Source organism: Chaetodon trifascialis, chromosome 16 (assembly GCF_039877785.1).
Source record: "Chaetodon trifascialis isolate fChaTrf1 chromosome 16, fChaTrf1.hap1, whole genome shotgun sequence".
In the NCBI taxonomy this organism is placed as follows: domain Eukaryota; kingdom Metazoa; phylum Chordata; class Actinopteri; order Chaetodontiformes; family Chaetodontidae; genus Chaetodon; species Chaetodon trifascialis.
In genome coordinates, this window is record NC_092071.1 from 2544333 (window position 1) to 2560219 (window position 15887).

The 15887-nt window shown below is 42.5% G+C and overlaps 1 protein-coding gene across 2 annotated transcripts in view; it reads right to left on the reverse strand.

The window, feature by feature from the left end:
- The window catches only part of doc2b (double C2-like domains, beta), a 111442-nt gene that overhangs the window by 16197 nt on the left and 79358 nt on the right, over positions 1 to 15887 (reverse strand). For both annotated transcript variants that reach the window (XM_070982733.1, XM_070982732.1), the window contains 2 exons: positions 9854 to 9963; positions 5177 to 5303 (listed from right to left, as the gene is read on the reverse strand). In XM_070982733.1, the coding sequence (XP_070838834.1) occupies positions 5177 to 5303; positions 9854 to 9963 (237 nt within the window). The remainder of the gene's footprint in view (positions 1 to 5176; positions 5304 to 9853; positions 9964 to 15887) is intronic.

The following is a 15887-nucleotide window of genomic DNA, read 5'->3' on the forward strand; positions in this document are numbered from 1 at the left end:
TTATGTGATCACGACGATAGTGATGGGATAGAGTTCGGATCAGATTCAAACATCACACCAACGTAATTTCATTTTGCATGCCTGGACTAGGTTTAGCAGCACTAAATTACTCGTAATGTCAATGATCTGTATTGAAAACATCAAACAGGGTGACTGCTTCGTCAGGGAATTCATGACTTTGAATGAAATGTGTGTTGTAAATAAAGCTGCCTTGCCTTGAATGAACCGGAGAGAATTTGGCGGAATGATTTGTATTCATGTTGGACCCCATCACTAGTAGGTTGATTGAGGTTTTCGTGGACTTTAATGGATAAAATGACACTGAGATATACATTAACCATGAATATCCACAGGTGAGCCAGAGGGTTGGAGTGTCGCCAACTCCTTCTTTTGGCCCGGGGAGGCTGCAGACAGTCGTGTGTCAGCACCAAAAGTTAGACACATTTAACAACTAGCTGGTGAACATAGTGGAGCATATAGCAGCCAGGTATTTTGAGTTAGTGGAAACCAACATTGGAGTTTAAAAGGTAGTGAATACTGGACTCACATTCACCAGGTGGGCCGGAAACATGACTCCAGACGAATGTTTACATTGATCCATAACTGATTGACTGGACAACTGGCACCGTTTGCTAATAAGTTCACCAGAAAGACTTTATACAGTGAAAGTATGTCAGTGTCATGTTTATAGTTTGTTGACGAGTGGCCAAAGAATCAGTTATTGCAGGTTTAATGTGCAAAGAGTTTTGTATTGGTGGATTGTGCAGTGAGTAGACTGTGACCCCTCACTGGCTGGCCAACTGTAATTGATGGAGCGAGCCATGGAGCCATAAGCACCGCAGCCAAGGTCTTACTGTAAGAGAAGACTTTGACCTGATGGGGATGTTAGGGTCATAATCACCATCTGGGGACCATGAATGTCCATACTTTAACAGTTTCATTACTTGTCAAGATATCTTGCTGTAGTCCACAACACTGTCACCCTTAGGGCTCCTCCACTAATGGGCCATGACTTTTTGTGTGCCCTCTTCAAGAATTCAGCACAGTAGCATCATTACTGCTGGTGCTGAGCGTCCGGGGCAGACAACGCAACAGCTTTTCAACACTGGTTTACATGCAGCGCAGTGAGACAAAGTGCTATTCCAAAACAGGACTCAAACCTCCAAATGGCAACAGGGTGAGCGACAAATTGGTGGTCATCTCTTAGAGTTAAGCCTTTCATTGTCCGACCGAGCCGAGGGAATGGAGAAATGTATTGCACAGATACAAGATTCATTGCCAGATTAGGCTGCTGGCTCCCACACTGCTCGAGCCCTCTTGCTCTCTGCTGGTGCCAACGCTAAGGGCAGATCCAGAGTCGAGGCTGGCAGACACATCCATTGCATAGAAACGGGTGAATGGTCACAGTGTTAGCAAGGACACAGCTGTCCAGGTACTGTGAGATTAGCAAAACATACAAACAGTTCTGTTTTTAAAGACCTTTCTCAGGGAATGTGTCCTTGTTTCTTTTGTTTATGGTGGTAACTATAATGACAAAGTTTCAGTGTGAATTTGTCTGGTCCCCTCAGGTTCATGTTCACTGCTCATTCCTGGGTGCTTTAACTTGAACATGAATGAACTTTGCATCATGATGAAGTTGCAGTGGTCCCAGTGATTTGGATGATTTAGATGAGAAGACACAATAATTAAAAAAGGTACAAATTTAGACTTCTAGGCTCTGTCTTATCATAGTGTTCTGCATTTGTTTAACTATATTTCCACCTGTCACAGGTCCATTCCACAGGTGTACTGGCTGACCTGTTGATGAGCTGGACAGTCAGAAAGTCAAAAAGCTCCAGTGCCAGCCCAAAACCATCAATAAGACGGGCACTGCTAGCTGCTGGATGAGATGATTAAATGGTCGGTGCTCTATTCTCCACAGCACAGCAAACAACATCCTGTGTTCAGACAGAACTCCTCATCCGCTACTTCAAAAGCCAGCAGAGCAGAAAGCTTTTTCCCCTCAGTAACCAACCACGCTCACCGCTTCACTTCGCCTTGAGGCATTTCAATGTGAAAATGGCCAAACTGTGCTTTATACTCTCTGTTGCTAAGGTGAGACACATGACAGGGTGGTGCAAAATAGCAAAGCAACCAAACTGGGACAGAGCAGACAACTCCCCAAAAAACAGTGATGAAGGTGGACACAAACATCTGCTCTAAAAGCCTCTGCACGCTGTGATGGTGTGAGCTACCAGATCTGCTCCTTCAGTCTAATCTCTACGAACAGATATCTGCACATGCATGCAGAATCTGTCTGCAAAGGACAGCTTTGGTATCACAAGAGTTCTGGTTTCCCTTTGTAGACCATTTATCATCTGAGTAGTATTGATCAATCACATTTGAGTGGGTTTTGGGTGCATACACGTAAACAGTCCATGTGGAGAGCAAAAGAGGTGGAAGAGTCACATGCAAGTATCAGCTTATATAAATCAGCTGAGATGCCGTCTTCATGTCTCAAGTTGCTAATTGGACTGCAAACAATGAGCGGCACACAGAAAAGAAATCTTGGCCCGGATATCCACCGGCTGCACCAGAAGCCCAGAGACATTGGCCATTTCCCCCAGAGACTAAATCATCATCAGACAATGGCTGATGGGTTCTGAGATTGCCTCCAGTTGTACTAAAAGGAAGTAAATCCATCCAGTCTTTGCTGTAGATAGCTGCTGAAAATCCGTGGCCAGCGGTTTGAAGCAGGTCTGCTTCCAGTTTTCTAAATCATTTGCACATTTAGTTACGGTGACGGTATGGATTCATGCAGAAACATCATGTAATCCACCGTCAGGATGAGCTTTTCGTGGTGGAGGCTATGAATATACTTGACTGACAGCATCTATTGTAAATATCCAAACTGACACGGTTTGTGTTTCAGCCTGTGGCCTTCATCAGGGTCATCAGTCTTTCTAACTCCAGCCATGCTGTGTCTGTGATTTCTACTGATGCTGTTACGCTGTGATGGTTGTATGACAAACATTAATCACTACACACATTTGAAATATGCTCATTTTGGAAGGGCAGCATGTGCTCACACTAAATAAACCTTGACAAAATCAGGGCTCGCGGTGGCAAACGCACCGTGGCTGTTTGATACCAGTTATACACGAGCGTATTTTGTATTTTCGGATGCAGTTTCACACTCCCACATGGACAACAAAGCATATGAGAGGAGCAACAGGAATTTGTCTCTCCGAGCACTGTACTGTACTCTGAACATGGACGATCCAGGATTCTTTTTTTTTAAACCAAAAACTGTGTAGGCAATTTGAAAAGGATATTCAATCACAGTTCAATGATACTACACGCTATTGCTGTGCTCTCATAACACATAATCCACTCCTGCACCCCACTCATGGGCTCAAAACCCAATGCTCTAATCTGTCATGTGGTGAAACTGAATCCGTATGGATACTGATGTTTGGTCTGGTGTTCGTCTTACCAACCAACCGACATTACCAACATGTACTGTGTGGAACACCTGTACAGCTGGATTTAAGCTTTTGTCTGTTTAATGTGCAGATCTAAAAAATCTTTTTGGAGATTGCTTATCTTTTGTGGTTACTGTGAAAACTATTTTATGAAAAATGAGTTAACAATGTCCAGTTCCAGTTCATATTTTCAGTTTTTACTTCCTATAAAACACTGTAATCCAGGCTTTAACATATAGCTGAGTATTGTTTGGAAATCTGAAGAAGAAACCAAACTGAACTAGACCTGGCAAAAACTTCAGACAAGTGATTCAAGCAGTGTGTATTTATATATCTGTAGAAATGTCAGTTTTCTAAGTAACATCATTCTAATAATCCCTTGATGATAAAAACAATTTAGGTATTGCCTTTTTTTTCCTGTACTACTGCTTAAATTAATAGGTTATTTCATTAGCAGGAAGGTGGAAAGTGTAGAGTAATATATTATCTACTAATGTACTGACAGAGAAGACACACTAAGGTCAGAGGCTTGCTGCCCATCACTTCCTGCCATGTCACGTCCTTCAGTGAGGGAAAATAAAATGGCTCATAGCTAATATAAACCACCCTGCGGCCATGAAATGTTAAATGTCCAAGGCTTTACTTAATATTCTGTGATGAAATCAGACTATTCACCTCGGACACCAAAATTCTCCAGTTCTGCTCTGTTGTTCGGTGTTCCAGTGATTTCCATGAGTAGTTTCTTGTTAAACATTTAACACATAAATCCAGAAACACAACACACTCTTCAGTTGGTTTAACCCCTTACCTTATATGTAACATGATATTGTTTATTGCAACCAAACTATGGGATATTTCTGCAGTATAAGATACAATACCAAATATTTTATTAATTAGAAATATTAGTAAATATGTTTAACCGAGTAGTTTGGTGTAATATAGCATCATATAGCATGTACTACACAGTAAAGCGCTGCATAGTATAGTATAGTATAGTATAGTATAGTATAGTTTTGTACAGTATAGTAAGGTATAGAATGGTGTAGTTTAGTGCAGTGTAGTACAGTATAGCATACTATAGTTTAGTACAGTATGTGCTGGAGAATAGTGTAGTATATACTGTACGACAGTGTAGTACAGTATAGTATGGTATGGTGGCATAGTATAGTATAGTATGGGATAGGATAGGATAATATAATAAATAAAGAGTATAGTATACAATATTGTATTATTTCCTGGAGCATATTATAGAATTTTATAATATGGAATATACTAGAGCATAGTATAGGACAACAGAATAGTATGTATAGCATAGTATAGTTCAGTAAAGCATAGTACAATACAGTATAGTGCAATATACTGTTTTACTCACTGGAGTATATTACAGAATACTGTGGTAAGGTTTATACCTGAGAATAGTATAGCAGAATAGTATAGTATAATAGTGCAGTAGAGCACATACTGCAGTGTTAATCGGTGTTGTTACTTATTTTATGCTAAATGCTGTTAGTACAGTATAATACAATATAGTATGGTGTACACTGGAGTATAGTATAGTATTGTTTTGCTGTGTATAGTAATGAATGGTACTGTATAGAAAAGTTCAATATGTAGCAAAGACAATACAAACAACTTAGTCTGATCGGTGTTTCTGTCTAGAGTGATTCATCATCCTGTTAAAAAACACGTGTGCGTGTGCACGGTGGACTTACAGGTAACTGTTTCTCCAGGCAGTTGTTGAAGTTTTTGATTTGGTTGGGCTTCAGCTTCTTGAGGGGGATTCGCGTTTCCCCGATGAACTCGTTGTGGCGGAATTTGTCCTCATCACACACTGAGATCCTGAGGGGACGAGAACAGAGCAGGAAGAGGAGGACGTGAACGAAGTGAGGCTCAGGTTAAGATTCTGTGGCTGAACAGAGGCTTAAAACCATAAAACCAGTCATTTTCTACCTGGAGCTCATCACCCTCAATCACAGCCGTTCAATTCTCACCAGAATCTTCACTGAACTACAGAGTTGCTCCAAATGCCTCTCTGGGCCTCATCACACTGAAGCAAAAACCTCGCAGTTCTGCAGCGAGGGACATTTTTCTCAGACTCAATATGCATGACAGTAAATTATGACATAATTAGGATTTGAGAAGCATTCAGCCATGTAGGGACCCAAACACTCAAATATATTGAAACAATGACATTTAGAGCCAAATCACGACTCAAACACATCGCAGGTTGAAGACTGTTCTCATCTTATTCCTCAATGGAATTGGGCCGTCGTGCACGGTACATTCAGCCTGTTTACTCTCTTGGATTATCTGTTTCCACCACACACATGAACGCAGCACACATCCTTGTTTCAAAGCACAGCAGCATCCTTTGAAAACATCGGTGTACGTTTGCCAGCATGGTCTTCAATCAATAAACAACAAAATTCATTATATTACAAAGTAAGACTGCTTACAAAAGATAATGATTGACGAGGAACTGAAGGGCAGCTCTTCTTTCAAAACCACAAAGATACATATACAGTACTCTGAGCCTCAGCTTTACGAGTCTATATTCCTCGCTGCCATTTCATAACATTCACAATGAATGCCAATTACAGATGTGGGACAATGCCGCTCTCCGGTGGATCTATGTCTTCAATAAATGCAGAAAACAGGCCCCCTGTGTGCACTCACAGCCCTGACATGACATGATTCGCACTCATGACAACATCAGGCTCATGTTGAGGAATACTGCCTGTTTCAAGTGTTTTTCTCTGCATAATCAGCCGCCGTGCAGAGGAAAACATGCAGCCTTTGTGCGCCCAACGGCATGAGTAATATGCATTAGCATTGAGGGGGATGCGGCGTAATCAGAATCCCAGTGAAACCCGACAGATAAAAAATATCTTATCTGCTTCATGGACAGGTGGTGCTGAATTCAGATTTCAATTTACAGAAAGAAATGAACAGTGTTGTCTGGGAATGAGGAGGCCTCTCTCACAGCATTGTTCCTGGAAAATGGCTAATCAGGGCAGTTATGTGAACAGATTTTTTTGGCTTGTGTGCAGACGACTGTCCGTCAGATCACACCTCTGAGAAGTCGCCAGTATTCCTGACATTCATTGTTGTTATGGTACTCAATGCGGTGACAATAAAATCATATTGTTCCTGCTCTGCAATACCAAATAACCATGATTGCAGAGTGCGGATAAGGTTGCCAGGCAATAACGGTGATTCAGCGTTACTTCACCAGCTGTGAGATACAGTATGTTCAACTTCATCTGAGGCCTGAAAAATCAATTATTCCATTTGAAATCATTAAAAACAACACAAGCACATTTTATTACATGGTGACAAAGTCACTCTCTAATGATTATATGAGCACATTGCTCAGCCGTTAATCTAATGGCTGTGGCTCAGGAGGTCGGTGGTTTGATCCCTGGACTCGGCAGTCCACGTGCCAAAGAAGCCTTGGGCAAGATACTGAACCCAAAAACTGCCCCGATGCTGCGCCGTCGGTGTGTGAATTCACATGTACGTCACTTTGGATAAAAGCGTCTGCCAAGTGACTGATTGTAATTGTAATTGTAAAACGTATCATTCAGAAATGGATGAAGTCGGAGAAAGAGCTCTAGCAGCTTCTTGACACTGTGGACAACAGTGTTGAATAATTCTAAGAGGTTTACAACAACTGGTGCTTCATTCATTATTTCTCATCTGACAGACACTAAATAGTTTACTGCACAGTGAGCAGTGAACACACGGATCATCGCTGAGAAGTTTGTGTACAGCCTCTAGAAAACACAACGTACTGGATTGTGAGACTGTTAGCAGTACAATGGTACTAGTACTGACCTTTGAAGGTAATATATCATGAGTGAAATTCACATTCAGAATTCAGATATTACAATAGGACAACAAACAGTATTTGTGGTACATTTTGCAGAAAAGGAATGAGTCTGCAGCCACGCTAGCAGCTCTGTGAGGCTGAGCTAAATGCTAACGGCAGCATGCTAACACGTGAGTGTTTAGCAGTTATAATGTACAGCCAGTGGTGGAATGCAGTGTAGTACATTTACTCAAGCACAGTACTTAAGAACAAGTTCAAAGTATTGTGCTTTTTACTCCACTACATTTGTCTGGCAGCTTTAGTTACTAGTTACTTTTTCAGATTAGACTTTTTCATGGGGCTGCACGGTGTCGCAGCAGGTAGGTTGCAGGTTCGATTCCCGGGTCGGGCCTTTTTGTGTGAAGTTTGCATGTTCTTCCCGTGCATGCGTGGGTTCTCTCCAGGTACTCCGGCTTCCTCCCACAGACCAAAAACATGCCCATTAGGTTGATTGGTGACTCTAAATTGCCCCTAGGTGTGAGTGTGAGTGTGAATGGTGTGTGTATGTGCCCTGTGATCGGCTGGCGACCGGTCCAGGGTGTACCCCGCCTCTCACCCGTTGACAGCCGAGATAGGCGGCATAGAAAATGGATGGATGGATGGATGGACTTTTTCATGAAAAACACGTATCTCCAGATGTGTTGAATGTCTGCGATAAAGGAAGGATGAAGATTTCTCCTCCGTCTTCAGCTCAATAAGCTCTTTAAAAATCCTCTTGGATCAGCTGAAAATGCATCACAAAGCTGAAGAGAGGCTGTTTTTCTGAGCTCGTTCAACTTTTTGGAGATACGTGGTTCTCACAGGACGGCCATGCTGCAAACATATGATGATCTTATAGTGGATTGCTGTGGATTAAACCAGCCAGCAGTGTATAAAGTATTTGTCATTAGTGTTGCATGTTTGGTGATGACGAGATGTGAGGGGATAATCACGTTAGTTAGAAGGGGGACATCAGACTTAACGGCAACCCGTCTGATTGTTCTTTCTCACAAATATCACCCTCATGGTGACGCTAGAGGATCAATAAAGTCAGAGGGATTCATCCTCTGGGGGTGATGAACGTCTGTGGAACATTTTATGGCAGTCCGCCGAGCAGATGTGAGGATGTTCCAGAAGGCGCCTCACAATGTCTGCACACAACAAACAAACAAGGCTGTCGGTGATATTATGAACGCCTGCACTCACAGGAAGTCACAACTGAAGGCGCACGCCCACACTCAAAACAAAACTAAAGCAAACTCAGATCCTCCGCTGGCCCTGCAAACGCCCATCCATCACTGGGAAACACGCAGTTCTGTAACTGTAGCTAGCAAAACATTACACATGTAGTTACATAAGCTACTTCCACCACAGAGTTCACACTTTGGTAAAAATAAAGGACAAAGAACAGTGAAGTAACACTTCCATTACATAACAGCGTCACATTTATCAGGGGAAGTGCACCTTTCTGTTCCAGGTTTTAGTCTATTCTCAACACAAACAACCGAGCAAACAGGAAGTCGTCTCGCCCAAACAAAGTGCTGTGTGGAGGTTACGCAAACGAAGGGTTTCCCGGCCGTTAGAGCGGTTGGGGGCTGTCACACGTTCGGCTTCGCAAACATGCATCATAAAGTGTCGAGAGGAGGGAGACACGGGATAAATAACCACATCATTTCTGGCTAAAATGGCTGCTGTCAGACACAGGCTGTAATAATGTGATTTAACTCTGGAGGCAGGAGAGAGAGAGAGAGAGAGAGAGAGAGAGAGAGAGAGAGAGAGAGAGAGAGAGAGAGAGAGAGAGAGAGAGACTGACAACCATCACAGAAAACTGGTTTCTAAACTCTTGCTTTCTTTCTTCTTTTCCTTCCTCACCATCGCTTTCATCATTTTCTCCTTCCTTCCTTTACTTTCCATCCTTCTCTTCGTCTTTCCCTTCCCTTCCACTCTTCTCATTTCCTTCCTTCCTTCTGTCCATCGCTTTCATTTCCCTCTTTCCCTTTCTTTTGCATTTCCGCTTCACTTCCTCTCATTCTCTACTCAACTCTTTTTTCCATCATTTCTTCCATGTTTTTCCTTTCTTTCTCTCCCCTTCATTCCTCATTTCATCACTCTCTTTCTTTCCCCTTCAATTTATCTAATTTCCCTCCGTCCCTTCAGTTGCTTTCAATTCCTTTTTCGCTCCCTTCTATTCCTCTCATTTCCTTCTTTCCTTTGTCACTCCCTCCATTCCTTGCTTCCCCCCTTTCCATTACTTTCATTACCTTCCCTGCCTTCCTTCCCTTCCCCTTCATTCCTTTAATTTCCTTCTTCCCTCCATTTTTTCCTATTCTTTCCTCCCTCCCTTTTTCTTTTTCCCTCTTTCTATTCTCATTATCTTCCCAACTTTCTTACCTTTCTTCCTTTCTTTCTTCCTTTCTTTCTTTCTTTCTTTTTCCACCTGTCCTCTGTCCCCGTCATTCTTGTTTTCCCTTGCCTCCTTCCTCCAAACATTCTCCGTCTCTCTCTTCATTATGGGCACACAGAGAGCAGGTGAGCGTACCTGAGTGTTTTGCGGACCATATCCTCGTCGGTGATGCCGTAGTAGGTCAGGGTCTCGCTCCAGACAGGGTTGAGTGTGTTGTGGAGGGTCTTGGTTCTAAGTTTATTGGCCTGAAAGACAAACGGAGCAGTCGGTCAATTACAGGACTGAACGTCGTGATTGACTGACGGCTGGCTTCCACAGCTCGTCCCTCACACGTCAGGCGTCACTGAGACGCTGCAGAATTAAATAAACATCCCTGAAAACACAAAGCCGCTCCGCCTTGGCTGAAAATTTCTCAATACATTGAGCGGGACGCATGCAAACACGAGCTCACTGTTGCATATTGAACGCTGTCGGGAGTGAAGAATAAACAGCAGGCTGCATTAGCATGAAGTGACATGCATAATCAAAGCAATGCAGGAAGTGAATGATGGTGAATAAACTGAATTTAAAAGATAGCGACAGCGTCTCAGCTCAGTCTGCTTCGGTTTCATCCATAGACCTTCATCAGGGGTAAATTTACAGTTTGCAAAAACATCACACAACGACATCTAACAACAGAAGACGTGCCACCGACAGCACTGCATGTGCCTTAAGATGGACAGAAATAAACAACACAATGTAAGATTATTTATCAATAAGAGAAGCTCAAATTGTCGCTTTTATAGAACCAGAAAGTGATTAGTTTAGCTTAGCATTGAAGCTAAGCATGGGGAAACAGCCAGCCTGAGAGTACCAACACTTCTGAAGCCACCTTACTGAAATAATGCATCTTTTTTGTTTGCACTCTAAACATACATGTAAAAACAACAATTAGTCAATTAAGGGAGAGGGACTGTTTGTAGCCACCCACCACTTCTGTGCAGGGTGTGTTTTTAAGTGCAGATACAGTGGAAGAAGAAATACAGCTTTTCATTTGTGAGCTTTGCTGGTGTCATTAGGTATTTTTAATGCCTGGCTAGCATCTATGCTATGCTAGCTGTCTCATAGACTGAGTCTGTCCACGGCTCTGTCAGAGTCTTTCCTGGTGTGTGACCTCGGCCTGGTTTTGGCTTGATTATCCAGAATCGTAGCAATAAATATGACAGCAGATGTGACGCTGTTACGCAGCATTTTCCCTGATTTATTTGTCAGAGCGGCATCTATTCCAGTCCAGCGAGGCGTTTGAAAATGACTCTGAGAAGTAACACTTCTTTATAAGTGTAACCCAGTGCGGGGAAATCCTCCGGGCACGCTGCTGAACATGATGAGGATGAGGAGGATGATGCTGAGCTGTGAGTCATGGGTGAGAACATGTGATTCTGTTGAATTCTAATCAATTAGCCGGTGTGATTATTAGTAAGTCTGAAGGCTGGGTTCAACGTAATAAGGCTCTCGCTGATTGTTTCTCCCTCAATCAGCAGCTGATTCCCACAGGAAGACACACACACACACACACACACACACACACACACACACACACACACACACACACACACACACACACACACAAGCTGATAACCAATCACATTTTGAAAAACTGCAAATAAGATATTTTTATTTTTAATAATTTTATGAATCCATTAAACTGGAATCTTGCTTGGATTCGACTGATTATTAATTTCTGTCTTCGGTTCTTTCCTGAACTACAGATTCCTTCAGGTTTTCAGTCTCCTCTGAGTAAAATGTGTCTGAAAAAGCGTTTACTGCCCTGCATTCGACTTCAGATGAACAGTGTTTGGGATCAGGAATGGTGATATTATCCATCCTGCGTAGCTTCAGTCCATCCAGGCTTTAATTTTTTATACTATTTATGTGTTATTGTACACTTGTGTGTGCTTGTTCTGTGTTTACCAATAAAGACTGATTGAAAAAGTGACAACATAAATCCTTTCTAGTCTCAGAAAAGTTTGGAAGAGACTGATGCATAATTCTTGACTCCTAAATTAGCATATTTCTTCAGTCGTTATGTGAATGCTCACTGAAGGCTTGTGTGAGGACAAAATGTCCAGGGATGAGGACAGCACTCAGCACTGATGGTTCGGACAGAAACAATCAAGTAAAAAAAAAAAGTAAAATACCTGCAGGTAACTTGTCCTCATAGAGGCACAGTAGGTCCCTTTTGGCTCCTTTGTGTGTTATTTCCTCAATGCTGTTGCATCCTGAGCTATTACGTGTAAATACATGACTGGTACATATATATTTGTAGATGTTTGAGGTATATAGATTATGTTTTTAATCTCTGATCGTGAACTAGCTTTGAAAAAACTCACCTGTTGTTGTTGTTTGCTGACAGATTTGTTATTATGATCGACTGGACTGGTGAATTAGGCCGATCCCAACCTTCCTGATGTGCCTCAATATGTGATATTGTACCTGTCCATTCAGCTACTCCATCACTGTCTACAGCAGCATTCCCATCTGCTGCGAGGGTTGAGGTGATCTAACTGCTGGGGGGACACTTTATGTCAAACACCCCGCTGGGCAGTTACTAAGTGTATTATTGGCGGCAAGCAGACGAAGAGATCAGGTGAATTACGATGTTGTTGAGCTATTTGTGGGCACAGATGTCGATACATCACAATGAAGCGGGCTGACCTGAAGTTGTGACTCAACGAGTATTTAATTAAAGGCTTTCAAAGGCTTCCATCGCTCAGATCCTTGAAACGACAAAATGAAAGGAGGCTGGTTTTAACTGTGGTCATGAAAGCAGGGAATTTAACAGATACAGGGTGAACCCGACTTTTCTCTTCTACGTGTGATCAGCATGCGTTAAAGGGGAAATAATTCACCTCCACCACCTGCTCACAGATGGAGGGCAGTGCTGAATGAGCAACCGGCGTAAGGCGTCATCTCAGCCGCCGAGGCTAAAAAGATTCACCATCAGGCCAACCATTGCAGCATTTATGCATGAACCTCTGGATCTGTGTTAAAACTGTGCCCCCATCCTCAAAGCAGGAGAGGTGACAGTGACTGGACTGCAGGTTTAAACTGTTCAGGAATGACTTTAATCACAAAAGAAACCTGGAAGTCAAAGCTGTGTTCAAGGCCTGGAGCCCGCTCGTTCTATGCTACTGCTTCATGTAAAAACAGGTCACGTAAATTTGTTTGAGGCTTAGTTTGTGTGCACATTTCATGCCAACTTGGAGTTATTTTCCTGGATTCAACAAAGCTCCTCAACAAACACAGAAGACATTATACAATTTTCATTGGCTGAAATATGACAAGATGATGGAGACTGAAATAAACCTGTGAGGGATGTAGACACTTAACGTTTAATGTTCTTCTGACACAATTTGACTATCTCCTGAATATCTCATGCACTTTGTGTAAATAAGCGCTAATTATCCAATGCAAGCATGCCAAACTAAGCAAACATGAGAAACATTGCATCGTCTTAGCATCCGCATGTTAGCATTGCCACTCTGAGCATGCTAACATGGTGATATTGGCATTTAGCAGAGCAGGACGATAGACTGTACAACTTTAATAATGAACCAGTTGTGTAATTCATCGCAAGGTGGCTCCCCAGAGGCCAAACTGGGTATAAAGTTGTGGCGCTCACATGCTGTATCACCATAAAGCTAACAGGTAGCGTGGCTGACCTTGCTGTTGGGAACATTTGACTCGTGGTGGGTTTTAAATTGACATCCTGTTGATAGACAACTCATCACAGTGACCAGTAGGTTCTGCTGAGTGACTGACGTAAGAACGAGACACCTTCACCCCTGTGTTACTCTGCCTTCAGTGATGTGTCTGGAATACTAGTTTTGGACATAGAAATATTAGTTAGCCAAAAATGAAGAGACACAGACTTCATTTAATTTCTTACTGTACATCTTCAAAAAAGAGTCTCTGAGCATGCAGGTGAATGTGTTTTGGCACAGAATCTGTTTTATTCCTCCTCAAACCTCAAACATTGCTTCTATTGTGGTTTACCACATGATGCAAAATACAATATTCATGAAACAATGCTGCAGTTTTGCTCACGATTAATCAATTTGCCTCTCCAAGCTGATTGATTTCTTGGACTGCTGTTAGTTCTTTAAAAACTATCACATCAGACACTGAAATGTGATTTTATCTGCCGTTGAATGCTTGTGTTTATCAGTATTATGTCACACAATTGAGCTCCAACTATTTTAGAAATGCAATATTATCACGAGTATGAAAGCATAAATGGCTTACACGTTGCTACTGTATACCAAATTTGTCAACTGCACCAGTTAATCACCTTGTGCTCCTGTGAAAACATCATCATTTTACAATATTTAATCCCTGTCAGTAATCAACAGTCTAATCTGGAATAATTACAGGCATTTCGTTGTGTTTGATTGTGGTCTCAAAGGAGATGAGACTGTGATCCGGCTTTGCAGCCGAGCGTGAAACTTCACTTCTGATTAGAGTGCAAGCAGAACTTATGACCTCTTTAGTGGGTCTTAATGAGGCTCTTAGACCGAGCCTAATGATTATTTTGAGAGCAAGCTGAGAGAATATCAGAGTGGGGAGAAGGTGATGGCATCTTGTTTTGCTGGCAGGAATATGCAAAAGCCTCCATCAGACCTGCGACTGAGACAGGAGACAAATCCACGGGAGCCATATGGCCTCACAGAGACTTTTATTTCACTCAGCAGTCTGATAATCCATGACATGTTCTGCTAAATACAAGCCTATTCTGCCTTCTAAATTGAAGATTGACAGCAGTGACAGTCACCATAGCAGGACACATGAAGAGTGGAAAACGCTTTACATAAACCTGAACCGGTCACTGGAAAAAGAAGTGACACCAATCTCGCCATCTGATCTTAAGTTCAATGTAAAGCCATTATGCTACACGTGAACAGATGTCTACCAGTCAGTGCGATCTCTGGTCCTGCTGATTGACTGTCAGCTGTCACACAGCTAAAGCTCTCTGGCAGAGGTGTCCAGCAGGTGATGATGTGAGCTCCCTGCTGTGGTTTCCAGATGTTTGTCACCCATAGTGTTGAACTCTTCTCCTCAGTCAGCTGCATTACTACGTCCTGTGTATCCAGCCTGCCAATCAGAGTCAGTTTACCAAAGCTATTAGGTTTGATCAGGAAATATGGGTCCGTACTTCGAAAATTCCTGAATCTGTTTGGAATTGACAGCCTGAAAAATTGCTAGCTGTCCTACAGAAACCACCCGTGTATTGTACATGTCCAAAACAGTTTGACCTGCACCTTGCAGCTGGAGACTGAGCTTGTTGAGGTGTAATATCACTTATTGTCCTCAAGTACTGGATAATCTTTTCCTTTTGCAGCCAAGAGGACCTTTGTGTCATCAAAACAGCCGATAAACTACTCCAAAACCTTTCCGCAGCTTAGCCACCTGTTTCTATGAGTTCATTTCCTCGAGCAGGGACTCTCTGGACCTTCTCCACTGCAGCTACGACCTCAGATCTGAACTTGACATCTTTGCACAGAGGCTTTCTCAGTGTATTATGCTGTGGAGGTTCATGATGGGGGCGCTATCTGTTGTCACAGCAAACATCTTACCAATGTCAATCCCACAAAACATGCCATAAAAACTTTGGCTGTGTCCTCGTCTTTTGTTGCTTCAGGCAGAGCTCTTCCCTTACAGTCAAATCATAGTTCCTTGCCATGACTGCCAAACTTGGTAAATCATTCACGTCCACGCTCTCATCAAGTTCGATGCTAACCGCCAAGGCTTCTTTCAAACCAGCTGTCAGCTGCGCTCTAACATTTTCTGCCATTTCTTTGATGTGTTGTTCAATGCTTCGGGCTGACATGGGAATGGCTTTTATTCTTGACTTTATTGTCTCTTTGTTTGGTAAGCCATCAAACATCAACACCTTCTTCTTCCAGTTTTACCAGCTGATGACAGGCACCAGGATTAATGGAGATGTAAAGCTTAGTCTCATCGCTTAGAAATGGGAACCAAGTTTGTAACTATTGACTGATGAACCAAGGGGCAAAACGTCAATAGAGGAAAGAACAGGACCGAGCACAGACCCCTGTGACACACCATAACTGACCTGCTCTGATGAAATGCTGCTGTGTAAAACTACGACGAAGTCAACAGCTTTATTTTG